Genomic DNA, 21,488 nt, shown 5'->3' on the forward strand with positions numbered 1-21,488 from the left:
CGTAACAGGGTTGGCCGTAACAGGGTTGACCGTAACAGGGTTGACCGTAACAGCGTTGACAATGTAATGTTAAATCAGCCATAAATCCCTTTGTGACAGGGGGAATGGAAGCTTGTTGTGTAAAACAGGAAGTGGCAGATGCTTCACAAGCTTCACAAGAAAAATTTAATTGTAAAAAGAAATCTAGCCTGTCTATCTATAGGTAACAGGGTTGATGTGTTATTCTAGCCTGTCTATCTATAGGTAACAGGGTTGATGTGTTATTCTAACCTGTCTATCTATAGGTAACAGGGTTGATGTGTTATTCTAGCCTGTCTATCTATAGGTAACAGGGTTGATGTGTTATTCTAGCCTCTCTATCTATAGGTAACAGGGTTGATGTGTTATTCTAGCCTGTCTATCTATAGGTAACAGGGTTGATGTGTTATTCTAGCCTGTCTATCTATAGGTAACAGGGTTGATGTGTTATGCTTGACCTGCTCAGTTTTCCACCGCAAAACACCACAAAATGGCCAAAAAGTGTAGAACCATCTTATCTGCATTTACACTGATTGGACTATTAGATGTTCCCACACGGATTCGGGAGAGGCGAAGGTCGATAGCCAATGTGTCCTCCGAAACACGACCCCGCCAAGCCGCACTGCTTCTTGACACACTGCTCCCTTAACCCGGAAGCCAGTCGCAACAATGTGTTAGAGGAAACACTGTCCAACTGGCGACCGTGTCAGCGTGCAGGCCCCCGGCCCGCCACAGGAGTCGCTAGAGCTCGATGGGACAAGGACAACCCAGCCAGCCAAACCCCTCCCCAACCTGGACGACGACACTGGGCCAATTGTGTGTCGCCTCATGGGTCTCCCGGTCGTAGCTGGCTGCAACACTGCCCGGGATCGAACCCGGATCTGTAGTGACGCCTCAAGCATTGCAGTGCCTTAGACCGTTGCGTCACTCGGGAGGCCAACTAGGGCTTTACAATGATGGTGATAACTTGGGAGAAATGTTGGGGTTAAGTGGGTTAAAGTCTTCCTAGAAGTCACAGATGGTGCATGAAGGAAAATGTCAAAATGCTTAATCCTGGCAATTTAGCAAGTCTTTATTTACATTACAAATCTGATTTATTGATCTGTTCATGTGATCCATATTAAAAAGGGGACTTTATTTAATATAAATTGCATTTAAAATTCTATATCGGTGCGCAAAAGGCAGTATTTTCATGGAACGACCCAGAATAAGAAGTGCGCAACAGGATGTCGATGCTGTTTTACAGATGGTGCTGCATTGCTGGAGGGGCGACCCAGAAACCTGGTTTCCCCTCTTGTCGCCCCCCTGTACATTTAGGTTTCCTGTCAAACTGATCCCACAGCCGGGGGCTATGAATCACTCCCTCTATTAAGAGGTCACTGTATAAATAGTTATTAACGTTTAGGTTACACTTTAAATGCAGTGTTAAAATGTCAGTGAACGAAGATACTATTTATAAATGCTGTCAAAATGTATGAATTCTCCAATGCACAAAAAATATAAAATACTGATATTTGACTGTTTAATCTTGGAAATAATGAAATTGGAATCCAGAATTATTGTAGTAGCATTTATTAAAGAATTTAATCAGATAATAGACATAATTGATACAAATTCTCAAAACTGTGTGATCAAATGGCAATAACACATTTCACAACATTTTTTTTAACCAAAACTTGTTAGTGAAGCTGTGACAACCTCAGGTACATTCCATATCGTGGTGATAAATATTATGATGGAAAATACATAGTGAAAAGGTGGCAATGTGAGGTAAAAGTAAAAAGGAATACATTTATTTAGTGTATCTCAAAGAAAATATAAAAAGAGTATATATTTATCCAACTGCCAAACCCAGAAAACGCTGTGGACCTAGTTTAGGACTGATAGACAACAATATTGTCGAAAGGTGCACATGGGAAGCATTGGGGGATAACAATTAAAGTCGCAAATGTAGAAAACTTCAATACTTTTTGGACTCCATATGTGCAACCGAACAAATGTCTTAACTGAAAATGATAGGCTTTGTTTGGTGAAAACCGCAGCACTATTATTTATCTCTATGCCAAAGGTTTCTACTTGTCCAAACATGAGCTATGGAGCTTTCCAAGAGGGCAATTCCCAATGGAGTGGAAAATCACAGCACATATAAGAACAAGATTTTTGTTTGGGGAGATCAGAATCTTTATTTTACATAACCCAGAATTTATTTTAATTTTTTTTTATACTTTTGTAGAGAACTGGTTCCATGCATGTTAGAGGCCCGGGGAGAAGCCTGTTTAGATGAGAGCTCTGCTGTTATTGCCTAGTGCTGGGCCGGCTTTCCCACCCGGAGAGGTTTTTTTTTTGGCATGGGAAGCCTGTGTTCACATTTTTGTGGGGAACATGGAGTAGCATTGCTTTAATCCCTTGCCAGTCTAGCACTTCAGGGTTGCGAAATATCGTCGTCAAAAATAGCATCAAAGCACATATGAAATGTCATCAAAGCAAGACTGCCAACGTTTATTCAACCAGAACTAAAAGCTGTCAGTTTTTTGTTTTTCAGAACGGAGTGGCTGCAGATCTGATTTTACTCAGACCTTTTTATGTCTCGAAGCTTCTGAGCATGTGCAGGATTCTCTAGGTATTTATATTTATTTTTATGTCTCGAAGCTTCTGAGCATGTGCAGGATTCTCTAGGTATTTATATTTATTTTTATGTCTCGAAGCTTCTGAGCATGTGCAGGATTCTCTAGGTATTTATATTTATGTCTCGAAGCTTCTGAGCATGTGCAGGATTCTCTAGGTATTTATATTTATGTCTCGAAGCTTCTGAGCATGTGCAGGATTCTCTAGGTATTTATATTTATGTCTCGAAGCTTCTGAGCATGTGCAGGATTCTCTAGGTATTTATATGTATTTTTATGTAGCTACTGCTTACAATAATCCCCCTTCTGGGAAAAGAGAGGAGAGCAGGGTTTCATATTGGAGCTTGTCTAGAGATTTTATGAAGCCGCAATGATCCATTTTTTTTATGCTCCTCAAGATGAACACATTTCAATATTCAAATGTTTCGTAAAATTAACTAGAAAAAAAACTAGGAAACAGCCATAATCTATTTAGGAATGTAGGCTATGTGCCAAAACAAAGCTGCAAGACAAAACCTTCACATTTAAGGTTGCAAGGTTCTTGTAATTTTCCCAAGATTCACAGATTTTTCCAAAACTCCTGATTGGAGGATTATGTATTTGCTGCGTATTCCTTCTTGATTCTGGGAATCTTCCAAATGGAAATTCTGGAAAACCTGGGAATTTTGGGATAATTACTGGAATGTTGCAACCATGTCCACTCTATAGGTATTTCATGAGCAGAATAGATATGGGGAAGGGGGACTCCCTGGGATGGCATTGGGTGGGCTCCCTGGAATGGGGTGGGGGCTCCCTGGGATGGGGTGGGGGCTCCCCGGGATGGGGTGGGGGTTGGTCAATGATCAGTCCTCAGCTGGCAGCTGGGGGTTGCCAGGGCCGCAGGTGCGGGTGAGCTGAACAGAGGAGATGGTGAGGGTGCTGAACTCATCCATGTAGAGGAAGGGCACATGCTCTGTAGAAGTGGTCTGGCAGCACGGCATCTGGGGTTAGGATTAAAGAGAGGAGGAGGGAGTAGTTAACTTCTGGGGTTAGGGTTAAAGAGCCGAGGAGGGAGGAGTTAACATCTGGGGTTAGGGTTAAAGAGAGGAGGAGGGAGGAGTTAACATCTGGGGTTAGGGTTAAAGAGAGGGGGAGGAGTCAACAACAGAGTATCATATAGTAACCTGAATACAACCTTAGGCGTTGAAGTGCTGTCTTCACTATTTTTGGAAGACTTGTAGTAGCCTTCTTTTTACCTAGACAACCACTGGCATATACAATACATTTATCTAGGGAGGAGTCTATATTTAAGCCATAAGGTCAGAAGGGTTGTGGTATATGGCCAATATACCATGGCTAAGGGCTGTTACGCACGACGCAACGGGGAGTGCTTGGATACAGCCATTAGCCGTGGTATATTGGCCATATACCACAACCCCCCGAGGTACCTTATTGCTATTATAAACTGGTTACCAATGTAATTAGAGGCATAAAAAAATACATGGTTTGTCATACCCGTGGTATATGGTTTGATATACCATGGCCGTCAGCCAATCAGCATTCAGGGCTCGAACAACCCAATTCATAATAAATATTTTTTTTAGCAATCACACCCTTTTAGTATGTTACAAATTTGAGGATCCCATTGATAATTTGGTGTCTAAATCCAGTGTCACTTGGTGTTAGACAATTTAAATGAAGGGAAATAACATTATGAGCAAAATTATGAATCATGTGCCTTTAGTAAACATTTTTAAGGGTTAAGGACCTTAGATTTGAGCATCTGTGACCTCCTTTGAAGAAAATCCTCAATAACCTAAAATTGGTGTCTCATTGGTGGTCCCAGTCCTACTGGTGGTACAATGTTATCCTGATGGAAACATTATTTAAAGTCATTAAGCTGAAATACTAGTGGATTTAGAATGGGACGTTTTAGCCAAATACATTGCCATAAAAAGTATCTAAAAAAAACTGTTAACAGTAAGTTGAAACACTGCGAGAAATGTGATAAGTCTAAAGCACAGGTGGCTGCAAGATGTTCCTCATGATCGACCTTGCACCTGGCTGTGCTTCTCACTCACAGAGCTGCTTGTTTCCGCAGATACCTAGACAAAACATTGATATCTCCCCTAGCACAGCCTGGGGTCTCTCCAGGACACTCTGTTTCCCTGCTGTTTTCCCAGACCTGAGACAAATTCTCTTAATCTTGATGTGCGCCCGATTTTTTTTGTTTTGTTGTTGTTAGCTTTACTGGTATGCAGGGTGGGAAGACGTTGCACTTTCCTACTGTTCCAGGCAAGCTGACAACTAAAAGTATTTGAATGTTTTTGATTTATGCATTTGGTCTGCTGCTTTTCTAGGAACTAAACTGAACATTGTGCTTGACTTACGGACTGACTAAAATGGAAACCAGATGTGGATCTTAAGGCAGCGGACCAACTCAGAATCCAATTATCCAATAGGACAAGCCAAAAACATATTATAGTAAGCTTATTCACATAATGATAATACAGTTGATCATGATCATAAACCACACAATGTCCTACTACACACCAGTAAAGTGGCTTTCCTTTTTTAAGAATCATGAAGGGTTGTTATACCTGTGCGGGAGGAGTGTGTGATGGGCAGCGCGAGGGGCTCAGGTCCAGTTGAGAGTTGCAGGGTGAGCACTGGACGTAGGTGAAACTCTCAGGGTAGATTACCCAGTTCTCCCAGCCAAGATCTAATGGAGAAATGAAGACAGACGACACAGAAGGCTTAAATGCTATGGTGATACACACACACACACACACACACACACACACACACACACACACACACACACACACACACACACACACACACACACACACACACACACACACACACACACACACACACACACACACACACACACACACGTCTTGGCCAGGTCGCAGTTGCACAAATAAAAACTTTAAAAAATATATATATATAAAAATAAACACACTTTATTGAAGTTTCATAGATTAACAGTGTTTTATTAAATTTGTGTGAACAGAGCTGGTCACCTTTCAGGAAGATCTGTGAGGCCAGCGGACAGCATTTCAGACCACTACTGTTGTCTGCTGCAGGACCCACAGCCTGGGGTAAAGCCACTATGCAGAAAGGGAAAGGACATATATGAATCAATAAGAAACATTGTGATGATGCATCAGAATACTAGAAGCAGAATAATGTAATGATCATATAGCCCATTACGAACTGGCTAGCACACTTGCACGTTTGGTCAGAAGAACCGGGTTTTACTCTCCGCATTGGAAGTTACTCACCTCTGCTGTTATCTACAATTTGGATGACACTGAAGTTGGCAACACTTTATTTGGATAGTCCTTAGTAGATGGTTTGTAGATAGTCAGTAGATGTTCAATAACTGTCAACAACATGTCAACTAAACATCCACTAACCCTAAACTTAACCCATACCCTAACCCTTACCCTAATTCTAAACGTAATCCATACCCTTACCCTAATTCTAAACTTAAGCCATACCCTAACCCTTACCCTAATTCTAAACGTAACCCATACCCTAACCCTTACCCTAATTCTAAACGTAACCCATACCCTAACCCTTACCCTAATTCTAAACATAACCCATACCTTAACCCTTAACCCTTAACCTAATTCTAAAACTAGCCCATGCCTAACCGTAACCTTAGCAGGCAGTTGCTTATCAAAAGATGGTCAGATTATCAACAAACTATCTGAAAGTATTTGTATTGTGTATTTGTGTTTATTATGGATCACTATTAGCAGCTACTCTCCCTGGGGTTTATTAGGGATCCCCAGTAGTTCCTGCCAAGGCAGCAGCTACTCTCCCTGGGGTTTATTAGGGATCCCCAGTAGTTCCTGCCAAGGCAGCAGCTACTCTACCTGGAGTCCAGACACATTAAGACACTTATATCACACATAAAATTAAACAGTTCATCATATAACACTGTCACACCACCACATATCTACAATACAAAATGTATGATACCACTGTTCAACAATATTATAATGTACGTGTGTGTACCATGTGTTAGTCTAATATAGTAGATCAGAGGGTCATACTATCTAAATTAAGTGGGATCCTGGAGTTCTATTGCCCCCCAAAAATGTGTCTACCTGCTTTGTCCTGGGTCTTGTGAGAGATGGCAGAGAATGCGGTCTTCCATTGCTCTCTGATGGCAGTCAGTCTGTCCGACGTCACCTGGGGCTCCTGCTGCAGGTTGAGGGCTCCAATAAGAGTCTTTCTGATGTCATTCAACAACTCTCCATGGCACCTGCACACGGAACAGACAAATTAGTTTATTGCAAATCAAATCGAGTTTATATGTAAAACAGTCAATTGAAACTTAATTTGCTTATTTTCTGACAATAAAATATTTGTAGCATTCCAGTTGTCTTTTTATTTTAGTATTTCTTTTTATTTTCAGTATATGGTCATGAAAATACTTTAGAAAACAATTCCTGGTGATAAAAAAAAAAAGAAGTTGTATTTATAATTTTTACTAAGACATCTTTGGTAAGACAAATAAAATTGCAAAAGGGCCGAATTTGGCCCGTGGGCCTCCTATTGCCTTTGACCGCAACAGAGAGAAGGAGATTGTAATGTTAGCAATGGAACGCAGCCACCTGCCTTCTCTCTCTCAGGCATTCACAGTCCTGGCTGGCTACACTTCAGATTGCAGAACCATGGATAGCCTGTTCTTTTCAATCTCTTGCATCCATTTTGTGAGAATTCTCTGAAAGAATCATCAAGCACCATTTTGTGAGAATTCTCTGAAAGAATCATCAAGCACCATTTTGTGAGAATTCTCTGAAAGAATCATCAAGCACCATTTTGTGAGAATTCTCTGAAAGAATCATCAAGCACCATTTTGTGAGAATTCTCTGAAAGAATCATCAAGCACCATTTTGTGCATGACATATTTAGATGGACTTCAATCAAGGTATTAATGGCATGCTGTTAAATTGGGGGTACTGTTGGTAATTTAATGGAATAGATTTAATCAGAAGATGATTTTATAAATCCAACCGGATCAACCTTTAGGTAAAGTATTACAACAGCGTGTTCACTCAGACTAAAGTTGGCTCTGTTACCAAAGCATGCGTTGTTAAATCTATAACCGGAGACCATACTTTTTTCAGGCAGTTTGTTCTCACAATCTCTATTTGAGGTGGATCGGCTCTATGTCTAAAGATAGAAGAACAGCGCTGTCAGCAACACTGACAGACAAATAAAATTGCAAAAGGGCCGAATTTGGCCCGTGGGCCTCCTATTGCCTTTGACCGCAACAGAGAGAAGGAGATTGTAATGTTAGCAATGGAACGCAGCCACCTGCCTTCTCTCTCTCAGGCATTCACAGTCCTGGCTGGCTACACTTCAGATTGCAGAACCATGGATAGCCTGTTCTTTTCAATCTCTTGCATCCATTTTGTGAGAATTCTCTGAAAGAATCATCAAGCACCATTTTGTGAGAATTCTCTGAAAGAATCATCAAGCACCATTTTGTGAGAATTCTCTGAAAGAATCATCAAGCACCATTTTGTGAGAATTCTCTGAAAGAATCATCAAGCACCATTTTGTGAGAATTCTCTGAAAGAATCATCAAGCACCATTTTGTGCATGACATATTTAGATGGACTTCAATCAAGGTATTAATGGCATGCTGTTAAATTGGGGGTACTGTTGGTAATTTAATGGAATAGATTTAATCAGAAGATGATTTTATAAATCCAACCGGATCAACCTTTAGGTAAAGTATTACAACAGCGTGTTCACTCAGACTAAAGTTGGCTCTGTTACCAAAGCATGCGTTGTTAAATCTATAACCGGAGACCATACTTTTTTCAGGCAGTTTGTTCTCACAATCTCTATTTGAGGTGGATCGGCTCTATGTCTAAAGATAGAAGAACAGCGCTGTCAGCAACACTGTCTCTGGAGTGTTGCAGACAGCGTTGCTCTGTCTCTATGCCTTGAATGTTGTCATGTAAGAAAGATTTATAGTTTTGTTCATGCCTGGGGAGAACACAATGTTACACTTAAAACTGTAAGGTCAGCTCTCTCAAATCTAGATGCAGCCAAGTAAACCTCTCATACAACACCCGGCTCATTGCACGAGGCCTCAGCAAGCATTTATCAACGGTGACCTTGTAAGTCATGATATAACCTGGTGCAGCTGTATGGGTCATCAAGATTTAAAATAGCCTAACACTGGATATATGGTTGGCTATTTCAAGTCTTGATGACCTGTAGAACTGGGCATGGAATTTAGAAAATAGTTTATGTCAGGGATTGGCATAATGAGAACATACTAAGTTTCTGTGTTGGTTAGACGGACAGATTATTTAACCAAAAACAATTTTTTTGAATTATTTCCAGAATTAATGTGTCCTCTATGACCTTCTGACCATTTTTTTGAATTATTTCCAGAGTTGATGTGTCCTCTATGACCTTCTGACTATCCAGTGATGTGTCGCTCCAGCGAGAGGTGATACTACTAACCTGTCGGGGTGGAGGACGGCAGAGCCAGTAGCTGCAGCGGGTTCCTTCACCGAGGACTGGAGGACAAAAGATTTCCCCAGAGAACAACCAAAGAGCACCAGAATCATCACAAAGTGCGCAAAATACATTTTTGGAAAGATGGTGGTCAGTCTGGCCTCTACGCAACTATCAGAGCAAATACCACCAACTTGTGGTTTTGTGGCAATAAATGAATTTGACTATGTTCAGTAATGAAGGAAGAACTAGGTGTTCTTCAGTTGGCAGAGGAGGAGGCTGTACTGGTACAACTGATAATGACGCTCTGGTAGAGGTCTGGTTATCCAATGGAAGCTCACAACGGGGCAGGAAGAGAATAGCTATTGTTTGTATTGGCCTGGAAACCTCAGCTTTATCTCCTCGTACACCAGGTTGTCCTTGGAATATTTTACATTGTTTTTATGTCCTGCAAGTATGAAACAGTGTTGGGGTGATAGAGAAGGACCAGAGAGAAAGAGAGAGAGCTGAGAGAGAGAGAGCTGAGAGAGAAAGATTGAGAGAGGGAGAGAGAAAGATTAGGAGAGACAGAAAGATTGAGAGAGAGAGACTACTTACCGTAGTTGTATAGACAAAGAGTATCATGGGTAATGTGCATTGAGACTGAGCACATGAAATGGTTGAACTGATTCCTGTCCATCGTTATTGAATTGTTATAAAGACGTGGTTATGAAACCAGCAAGACATAACGGTCTTGTCAAGTGGGCAATACATAATGTGTGGCTGGCTGTTACCTCAGAAGAGATGTGTGTGTGTAACCGTTATTTAACGAGGCACAGTCAATTAAAGAACTAATTCTTATTTACAAATGACGGCCTTCCCCGGCCGACGCTGGGCCAATTGTTTGCCGCCCTATGGGACTCCCAATCACGGCCGGATGTGATTCAGCCTGGAAGAATAGATAATAGGATACAAACATTAATTTGCAGGTGTTTCTTAAAATAAAATAGCCTACTTCTCATGAATGAAACATAATGATGTCATGTAATATGTTGAAAGAGGGGAAGATGCTTCTTTGATGGAGAAGAGCAACAATGTCTACGATATCTAGCACAAGACCTGAGAGTACAGCTGCTGGTATATGCTTTGCATTAAAAGCTTTATATTACTTTACCTGAACCATCTAGCAGGGCATGACACACAAATCAGATCAGTTACATCGAATATCCAGAAGGGATGGGACACCAGTAAACAAGCTTTCAAATTAAACATCCAGTAAACAGGGACACCAGTAAACAAGCTTCATATGAAACATCCAGTAAGTTGGGACACCAGTAAACAAGCTTCATATGAAACATCCAGTAAGTTGGGACACCAGTAAACAAGCTTCATATGAAACATCCAGTAAGTTGGGACACCAGTAAACAATCTTCATATGAAACATCCAGTAAGTTGGGACACCAGTAAACAAGCTTTCAAATTAAACATCCAGTAAACAGGGACACCAGTAAACAATCTTCATATGAAACATCCAGTAAACAGGGACACCAGTAAACAATCTTCATATGAAACATCCAGTAAACAGGGACACCAGTAAACAATCTTCATATGAAACATCCAGTAAGTTGGGACACCAGTAAACAAGCTTTCAAATTAAACATCCAGTAAACAGGGACACCAGTAAACAATCTTCATATGAAACATCCAGTAAGTTGGGACACCAGTAAACAAGCTTTCAAATTAAACATCCAGTAAACAGGGACACCAGTAAACAAGCTTCATATGAAACATCCAGTAAGTTGGGACACCAGTAAACAAGCTTCATATGAAACATCCAGTAAGTTGGGACACCAGTAAACAAGCTTCATATGAAACATCCAGTAAGTTGGGACACCAGTAAACAATCTTCATATGAAACATCCAGTAAGTTGGGACACCAGTAAACAAGCTTTCAAATTAAACATCCAGTAAACAGGGACACCAGTAAACAATCTTCATATGAAACATCCAGTAAGTTGGGACACCAGTAAACAAGCTTTCAAATTAAACATCCAGTAAACAGGGACACCAGTAAACAATCTTCATATGAAACATCCAGTAAGTTGGGACACCAGTAAACAAGCTTTCAAATTAAACATCCAGTAAACAGGGACACCAGTAAACAATCTTCATATGAAACATCCAGTAAACTGGGACACCAGTAAACAAGCTTCATATGAAACATCCAGTAAACTGGGACACCAGTAAACAAGCTTCATATGAAACATCCAGTAAACTGGGACACCAGTAAACAAGCTTCATATGAAACATCCAGTAAACTGGGACACCAGTAAACAAGCTTCATATGAAACATCCAGTAAACTGGGACACCAGTAAACAAGCTTCATATGAAACATCCAGTAAACTGGGACACCAGTAAACAAGCTTCATATGAAACATCCAGTACACTGGGACACCAGTAAACAAGCTTCACATGACAAAACCCACAAAGATTCCATTGATTGAGCTTTGGATTTTTTTCTTCAGCCCATCATCTAGGGTAGCGGAGAATCATAAGACCTCTCTTTATGAAGGCTCCGTCTCAAATGGCACACTATTGCTCATAAAAGGGCCCATGGGGCTCTGGTAAAAAAAAAGTAGTGCATTATGAAGGGAATAGGGTGCTATTTGTGACTCAACCTGTTGATAATAGTGACTTGCCATGAAAACTGGGAGTTGGGTTGATAACCAGACAGTCCTCCTTGTTAAAGGGGACTGCAACCATCACCTCCCTATAGTACTGGCCCAACATGAAAGGTGGCAATCTTCCTCTGATAACCAAGAAAATGTTCTTTTTGTTTTGCACCTGCAATGCAAGGACATAGATTCCAGAAAGCAGCCAAACTGTCTGAGAGAGTTAAATAGAAGTTATGATTACAGCTACTGTAGCGTCTGTTACTGCGGATATCTCATGATCAGTCGAGATCTCCTTACAGAGACTCAAACTGGGTCAGTTGAAGTAAACATTCACTCACACGACCTGAGACGAACTTGAACTCTTTCTCTCTGACACTTCAAATAGCCAAATGTGCGGAGTAAAATACAGTACAGAAGCCATGAACCATAACATCAACAGAGACATTTTAGACAAGCTGATACAGAACATGCAGGGGTTCTGTATCTGATTGACATCACAGACCTTGGCCGACAAAATGGGGTCTTTGACATGAACCGATATGAATGTCAGTTAGAGGTTCAACTAAGGGGTAGAGATTCATCTGACATCACTATCACCGTAGTCTCTTGTGACTGTCCTATCAGTGAAGGGTGAGAATTCAACAAGTCAAACCAATTATTTACATTGCTCAAATGTTGCTGGAACAATCAGGGGTGGAAATGTCCTCTTTAACATCTCAGGTCTGGTTGGCACAGCCACATCACTCCAATGTACCCAGCATTACATCCTTACTATAGTCAGGATAGCTTGTTCCCCCTTGGGCCATTGATTTACCACTGTTGTTATCATAGTATCAAAGTTGTCCATCGTGATGTAATATCCTTTTCTGACTCTTATCATACATTTTCCAATTAGGCGACCCATAGAGAATATCCAGGTACAACAGCTGTGATATTTAAAAAGACTCAAGACTTTCCTGTGATCACTGTGGGCTAAGAAGGTGTTTTTATTTTGTATACTGAACAAAAATATAAAGTGTTGGTCCCATGTAAAGTGTTGGTCCCATGTTTCATGAGCTGAAATAAAGAGATCTCAGAACATTTTCATGTGAACAAAGAGCTTATTTCTCTCAGATGTTGTGCACAAATGTGTTTACATCCCTGTTAGTGAGAATGTTCTCCTTTTCCAAGATAATCCATCCACCTGACAGGTGTGGCATATCAATAATCTGATTAAACAGCATGATAATTACACAGGTGCACCTTGTGCTGGGGCCAATAAAAGGCAATTCTAAAATGTGCAGTTTTGTCATACAACACAATGCCACAGATGTCTCAAGTTTGGAGGGAGCATGCAATTGGCATGCTGACTGCAGGAATATCCATGAGAGCTGTTGCCAGAGAATTGAATTTATCTACCAAAAGTCATTTTAGAGAATTTGGGAGTAAGTCCAACCAGCCTCACAACCGCAGACCATGTGTATTGCGTCGTGGAGATGAGAGGTTTGCTGATGTCAACATTGTGAACAGAGTGCCCTATGGCTGCGGTGGGGTCATGGTATGGGCAGGCATGAGCTACGAACAACGAACACAATTGCATTTTATTGATGGTGATTTGAATGCACAAAGATACCGTGACGAGATCCTGAGGCCCATTGTCGTGCCATTCATCCACCACCATCACCTCATGTTTCAGCATGATAATCCACAGCCCCATGTCGCAAGGATTCTGTACACAATTCCTGGAAGCTAAAAATGTCCCAGTTCTTCCTGCATTCCTGCATATACACCAGACATGTCATCCATTGAGCATGTTTGGGATGCTCTGGATCGACGTGTACGACAGCATGTTCCAGGTCCCGCTAATATCCAGCATCTTCTCACAGCCATTGAAGAGGAGTGGGACAACAGACCACAATCAACAGCCTGATCAACTCTATGTGAAGGAGATGTGTCATGCTGCAAGAAGCAAATGGTGGTCACACCAGATTCAGACTGTTTTTTAAAATCAAGGTACTGTATCTGTGACCAACAGTCACATATCTGTATTCCCAGTCATGTGAAATCCCTAGATAAGGCCTCATTTATTTATTTCAATTGACTGGTTTTCTTTTATGAACTTTAACTCATTAAAATCTTTGAAATGGTTAAGTTTATATTTGTGTTCAGTATAGTTTGGAATTTTGACCTCCTGTCGTTATTTTATACATTTCTAGACATGCCAGTAGTAAGTTAGAGAGGCATGGCAGGACAGTGGCTGATCAGAGCCCTATCGCCAGAGGTTCAGAGTAGGCAGCGGTTACAATGCAGGGGCACAGCAAGGCATTGTTTATGGTTAGAACATGGAGATGAATAAAGACCTTGACTGTGGCCTATTTCCCACGGTCTCCTCACTGAGGGTCATGGAGAGATGGAGCACAGGCCCTGGGGGAGAGGTGGAGTACAGGCCCTGGTGGAGTACAGGTCCTGGTGGAGAGGTGGAGTACAGGCCCTGGTGGAGTACAGGTCCTGGTGGAGTACAGGCCCTGGTGGAGAGGTGGAGTACAGGCCCTGGTGGAGAGGTGGAGTACAGGCCCTGGTGGAGAGGTGGAGTACAGGCCCTGGTGGAGAGGTGGAGTACAGGCCCTGGTGGAGAGGTGGAGTACAGGCCCTGGTAGAGAGATGGAGTACAGGTCCTGGTAGAGAGATGGAGTACAGGCCCTGGTAGAGAGATGGAGTACAGGTCCTGGTAGAGAGATGGAGTACAGGTCCTGGTAGAGAGATGGAGTACAGGTCCTGGTAGAGAGATGGAGTACAGGTCCTGGTAGAGAGATGGAGTACAGGTCCTGGTGGAGTACAGGCCCTGGTGGAGAGGTGGAGTACAGGTCCTGGTGGAGAGATGGAGTACAGGCCCTGGTGGAGAACAGGCCCTGGTGGAGAGGTGGAGTACAGGCCCTGGTGGAGAGGTGGAGTACAGGTCCTGGTGGAGTGGTGGAGTACAGGCCCTGGTGGAGAGGTGGAGTACAGGCCCTGGTGGAGAGGTGGAGTACAGGCCCTGGTGGAGAGGTGGAGTACAGGTCCTGGTGGAGTACAGGCCCTGGTGGAGAGGTGGAGTACAGGTCCTGGTGGAGTGGTGGAGTACAGGCCCTGGTGGAGAGGTGGAGTACAGGTCCTGGTGGAGTACAGGCCCTGGTGGAGAGGTGGAGTACAGGCCCTGGTGGAGAGGTGGAGTACAGGTCCTGGTGGAGAGGAAATCAATGCCTCACAAAGTACTTATTTCCACAGGTTGTGTTGAGGAGGTGTGTCGCAGGTTGTCTAAAAGCAAACTAAATAGATTACGTTCCTGGAGTGTTTGAAAACATCGTGATGAGTAAAGATTCAACAGACAAAGTCCCTGTTTGAAGGAAATGTAATGGATTGGCAGTGGATCGTTGAACCACATTTGTGTTGTATTAACAAACATAGTTTGTCTTTTTTTGATTATAGTGCATCCAGCCTGCCTCCTGTAACCTTGGACTGGGTTTGGCCTTATGTGAAACTGTTTACAAGACATTTATAACTTTCTGAGAAAGTCTGGGAAAATGAAAAGGGCATCTGAGAGTAAGAGCACTCCTCTAACCTTGTCCCAACCCTGGCTACTGGGGAGAACGTCTGGCGCAGGAGACTGGTTTTACTAGTTCTTTCCCGTTAGCTCACTTTGCTATCAGCCAATCAATCCAAGTACATGAATGAATCCACACTAAACATCCCACTTGATTTCATTTTGATTTCATTAGAATGAAGCAATATATTTGGCATACATGCAAGCAGAAAAAACAAGGCAACAACATAGTGACAGAATGATAAAACAACATGGCAACAACATAGTGACAGAATGATAAAACAACATGGCAACAACATAGTGACAGAATGATAAAACAACATGGCAACAACATAGTGACAGAATGATAAAACAACATGGCAACAACATAGTGACAGAATGATAAAACAACATGGCAACAACATAGTGACAGAATGATAAAACAACATGGCAACAACATAGTGACAGAATGATAAAACAACATGGCAACAACATAGTGACAGAATGATAAAACAACATGGCAACAACATAGTGACAGAATGATAAAACAACATGGCAACAACATAGTGACAGAATGATAAAACAACATGGCAACAACATAGTGACAGAATGATAAAACAACATGGCAACAACATAGTGACAGAATGATAAAACAACATGGCAACAACATAGTGACAGAATGATAAAACAACATGGCAACAACATAGTGACAGAATGATAAAACAACATGGCAACAACATAGTGACAGAATGATAAAACAACATGGCAACAACATAGTGACAGAATGATAAAACAACATGGCAACAACATAGTGACAGAATGATAAAACAACATGGCAACAACATAGTGACAGAATGATAAAACAACATGGCAACAACATAGTGACAGAATGATAAAACAACATGGCAACAACATAGTGACAGAATGATAAAACAACATGGCAACAACATAGTGACAGAATGATAAAACAACATGGCAACAACATAGTGACAGAATGATAAAACAACATGGCAACAACATAGTGACAGAATGATAAAACAACATGGCAACAACATAGTGACAGAATGATAAAACAACATGGCAACAACATAGTGACAGAATGATAAAACAACATGGCAACAACATAGTGACAGAATGATAAAACAACATGGCAACAACATAGTGACAGAATGATAAAACAACATGGCAACAACATAGTGACAGAATGATAAAACAACATGGCAACAACATAGTGACAGAATGATAAAACATGGCAACAACATAGTGACAGAATGATAAAACAACATGGCAACAACATAGTGACAGAATGATAAAACAACATGGCAACAACATAGTGACAGAATGATAAAACAACATGGCAACAACATAGTGACAGAATGATAAAACAACATGGCAACAACATAGTGACAGAATGATAAAACAACATGGCAACAACATAGTGACAGAATGATAAAACAACATGGCAACAACATAGTGACAGAATGATAAAACAACATGGCAACAACATAGTGACAGAATGATAAAACAACATGGCAACAACATAGTGGCAGAATGATAAAACAACATGGCAACAACATAGTGACAGGCTGGTAAAACAACATGGCAACAACATAGTGACAGGCTGGTAAAACAACATGGCAACAACATGGCAACAACATAGTGACAGGCTGGTAAAACAACATGGCAACAACATAGTGAGGTAAAACAACATGGCAACAACATAGTGACAGAATGATAAAACAACATGGCAACAACATAGTGACAGGCTGGTAAAACAACAAGGCAACAACATGGCAACAACATAGTGACAGGCTGGTAAAACAACAAGGCAACAACATGGCAACAACATAGTGACAGGCTGGTAAAACAACATAGCAACAACATGGCAACAACATGGCAACAACATAGTGACAGGCTGGTAAAAAACAACATGGCAACAACATAGTGACAGACTGGTAAAACAGCATAGTGACATAGTGAGTCCTCAAAGATAAATACCCTGGTTATATAGCTGTATACAGTAGCTTATTTTTATGTTTTACCAGTCTGTCACTATGTCGTTTTACCAGTCTGTCACTATGTCGTTTTACCAGTCTGTCACTATGTCGTCTTACCAGTCTGTCACTATGTCGTTTTACCAGTCTGTCACTATGTCGTTTTACCAGTCTGTCACTATGTCGTTGTACCAGTCTGTCACTATGTCGTTTTACCAGTCTGTCACTATGTCGTTTAACCAGTCTGTCACTATGTCGTTTAACCAGTCTGTCACTATGTTGTTTAACCAGTCTGTCACTATGTTGTTTAACCAGTCTGTCACTATGTAGTTTTACCAGTCTGTCACTATGTCGTTTTACCAGCCTGTCACTATGTCAAATCAAATCAAATGTATTTGTCACATACACATGGTTAGCAGATGTTAATGCGAGCGTAGCGAAATGCTTGTGCTTCTAGTTCCGACAATGCAGTAATAACCAACGAGGAATCTAACCTGACAATTCCAAAACTACTACCTTATACACACACAAGTGTAAAGGGATAAAGAATATGTACATAAAGATATATGAATGAGTGATGGTACAGAACGGCATAGGCAAGATGCAGTAGATGGTATCGAGTACAGTATATACAAATGAGATGAGTAAAGTAGGGTATGTAAACATTATATTAAGTAGCATTGTTTAAAGTGGCTAGTGATATATTTTACATCAATTTCCATCAATTCCCATTATAAAAGTGGCTGGAGTTGAGTGGCACAGCAGCCACTCAATGTTAGTGGTGGCTGTTTAACAGTCTGATGACCTTGAGATGGAAGCTGTTTTTCAGTCTCTCGGGTCCCTGCTTTGATGCACCTGTACTGACCTCGCCTTCTGGATGATAGCGGGGTGAACAGGCAGTGGCTCGGGTGGTTGTTGTCCTTGATGATCTTTATGGCCTTCCTGTTAAGGCCATGTCGTTGTACCAGTCTGTCACTATGTTGTTGTACCAGTCTGTCACTATGTTGTTGTACCAGCCTGTCACTATGTCGTTGTACCAGTCTGTCACTATGTCGTTGTACCAGTCTGTCACTATGTCGTTGTACCAGTCTGTCACTATGTCGTTGTACCAGTCTGTCACTATGTCGTTGTACCAGTCTGTCACTATGTCGTTGTACCAGTCTGTCACTATGTCGTTGTACCAGTCTGTCACTATGTCGTTGTACCAGTCTGTCACTATGTCGTTGTACCAGTCTGTCACTATGTCGTTGTACCAGTCTGTCACTATGTCGTTGTACCAGTCTGTCACTATGTCGTTTTACCAGTCTGTCACTATGTCGTTGTACCAGTCTGTCACTATGTCGTTGTACCAGTCTGTCACTATGTTGTTTTACCAGTCTGTCACTATGTTGTTTTACCAGCCTGTCACTATGTCGTTGTACCAGTCTGTCACTATGTTGTTGTACCAGTCTGTCACTATGTCGTTGTACCAGCCTGTCACTATGTTGTTGTACCAGTCTGTGACTGTTGTTGTACCAGTCTGTCACTATGTTGTTGTACCAGTCTGTCACTATGTTGTTTTACCAGCCTGTCACTATGTTGTTTTACCAGCCTGTCACTATGTTGTTTTACCAGTCTGTCACTATGTTGTTTTACCAGCCTGTCACTATGTCGTTGTACCAGTCTGTCACTATGTTGTTGTACCAGTCTGTCACTATGTCGTTGTACCAGCCTGTCACTATGTTGTTGTACCAGTCTGTGACTGTTGTTGTACCAGTCTGTCACTATGTTGTTGTACCAGTCTGTCACTATGTTGTTTTACCAGCCTGTCACTATGTTGTTTTACCAGCCTGTCACTATGTTGTTTTACCAGTCTGTCACTATGTTGTTTTACCAGTCTGTCACTATGTTGTTTTACCAGTCTGTCACTATGTCAAATCAAATCGAATGTATTTGTCACATACACATGGTTAGCAGATGTTAATGCGAGTGTAGCGAAATGCTTGTGCTTCTAGTTCCGACAATGCAGTAATAACCAACGAGGAATCTAACCTGACAATTCCAAAACTACTACCTTATACACACCCACACAAGTGTAAAGGGATAAAGAATATGTACATAAAGATATATGAATGAGTGATGGTACAGAACGGCATAGGCAAGATGCAGTAGATGGTATCGAGTACAGTATATACATATACAAATGAGATGAGTAATGTAGGGTATGTAAACATTATATTAAGTAGCATTGTTTAAAGTGGCTAGTGATATATTTTACATCAATTTCCATCAATTCCCATTATAAAAGTGGCTGGAGTTGAGTCAGTGTGTTGGCAGCAGCCACTCAATGTTAGTGGTGGCTGTTTAACAGTCTGATGGCCTTGAGATAGAAGCTGTTTTTCAGTCTCTCGGTCCCTGCTTTGATGCACCTGTACTGACCTCGCCTTCTGGATGATAGCGGGGTGAACAGGCAGTGGCTCGGGTGGTTGTTGTCCTTGATGATCTTTATGGCCTTCCTGTGAAGGCCATGTTGTTGTACCAGTCTGTTACTATGTTGTTGTACCAGTCTGTCACTATGTCGTTGTACCAGTCTGTCACTATGTCGTTGTACCAGTCTGTCACTATGTCGTTGTACCAGTCTGTCACTATGTCGTTGTACCAGTCTGTCACTATGTCGTTGTACCAGTCTGTCACTATGTTGTTTTACCAGCCTGTCACTATGTCGTTGTACCAGTCTGTCACTATGTTGTTGTACCAGTCTGTCACTATGTCGTTGTACCAGTCTGTCACTATGTCGTTGTACCAGTCTGTCACTATGTCGTTGTACCAGTCTGTCACTATGTCGTTGTACCAGTCTGTCACTATGTCGTTGTACCAGTCTGTCACTATGTTGTTTTACCAGCCTGTCACTATGTTGTTTTACCAGCCTGTCACTATGTCGTTGTACCAGTCTGTCACTATGTAGTTTTACCAGTCTGTCACTATGTTGTTTTACCAGCCTGTCACTATGTCGTTGTACCAGTCTGTCACTATGTTGTTTTACCAGCCTGTCACTATGTCGTTGTACCAGTCTGTCACTATGTCGTTGTACCAGTCTGTCACTATGTCGTTGTACCAGTCTGTCACTATGTCGTTGTACCAGTCTGTCACTATGTTGTTTTACCAGCCTGTCACTATGTCGTTGTACCAGTCTGTCACTATGTCGTTGTACCAGTCTGTCACTATGTTGTTGTACCAGTCTGTCACTATGTCGTTGTACCAGTCTGCCACTGTGTTGTTACCATGTTTTACCAGCCTGTCACTCAATGGTAAATCCCTCCCTCTCAACAGGAGTTTCCATGGGCATCTTGAGGATCTTTTGTTGGTGTTCTACAAGCTGGGTAAAATTGTGTATTTTTTTATATGAAGAATACACGGTTATTCTTCATAATAGATGCAAAACAATTGAGGCTTTCTCTAAGTATTTGACATGTGCATGTCCTTCAACATTCTCTCCACTTCCTTATCAACACCCCCCTTACACATGTCTCATCCTATCCTGATGAGAATGGCCTGCCATCGTCTGAGAAGCCACGTGTCTTCCACAGAGACATTGTGGATAGAAGAAAATATTCCATGCATACACTCCACATCCTGTTTTCCTTCCTCCTGGTCTATCCTAACGATCCTTCCTCCTGGTCTATCTTAACGATCCTTCCTCCTGGTCTATCCTAACGATCCTTCCTCCTGGTCTATCTTAACGATCCTTCCTCCTGGTCTATCCTAACGATCCCTTCCTCCTGGTCTATCCTAACGATCCCTTCCTCCTGGTCTATCCTAACGATCCCTTCCTCCTGGTCTATCCTAACGATCCCTTCCTCCTGGTCTATCCTAACGATCCCTTCCTCCTGGTCTATCCTAACGATCCCTTCCTCCTGGTCTATCCTAACGATCCCTTCCTCCTGGTCTATCCTAACGATCCCTTCCTCCTGGTCTATCCTAACGATCCTTCCTCCTGGTCTATCCTAATGATCCCTTCCTCCTGGTCTATCCTAACGATCCTTCCTCCTGGTCTATCCTAACGATCCCTTCCTCCTGGTCTATCCTAACGATCCCTTCCTCCTGGTCTATCCTAATGATCTAATCTAACGAGGACCACATCTTAACCTCAGGTACTGTCAGACATACTGTACTGTATGTACAGTATAATATCTTCTTCTC

At 41.7% G+C, this 21,488-nt stretch overlaps 1 protein-coding gene across 1 annotated transcript; it reads right to left on the reverse strand.

The window, feature by feature from the left end:
- Window positions 1-1,641: 1,641 nt before the first annotated feature.
- On the reverse strand, window positions 1,642-9,541 carry LOC109892300 (bone morphogenetic protein 7). The gene is made up of 5 exons (XM_020484746.2): window positions 9,129-9,541; window positions 6,746-6,903; window positions 5,651-5,737; window positions 5,222-5,343; window positions 1,642-3,622 (listed from the first exon to the last, which is right to left on the reverse strand). The coding sequence occupies exons 1-5, from the start codon at window positions 9,254-9,256 to the stop codon at window positions 3,485-3,487; spliced, it is 633 nt and encodes a 210-aa protein (XP_020340335.1). The 5' UTR covers window positions 9,257-9,541; the 3' UTR covers window positions 1,642-3,484.
- Window positions 9,542-21,488: the final 11,947 nt, after the last annotated feature.

The sequence above is a fragment of the Oncorhynchus kisutch genome, linkage group LG6 (assembly GCF_002021735.2).
Source record: "Oncorhynchus kisutch isolate 150728-3 linkage group LG6, Okis_V2, whole genome shotgun sequence".
Taxonomy (NCBI): Eukaryota; Metazoa; Chordata; class Actinopteri; order Salmoniformes; family Salmonidae; genus Oncorhynchus; species Oncorhynchus kisutch.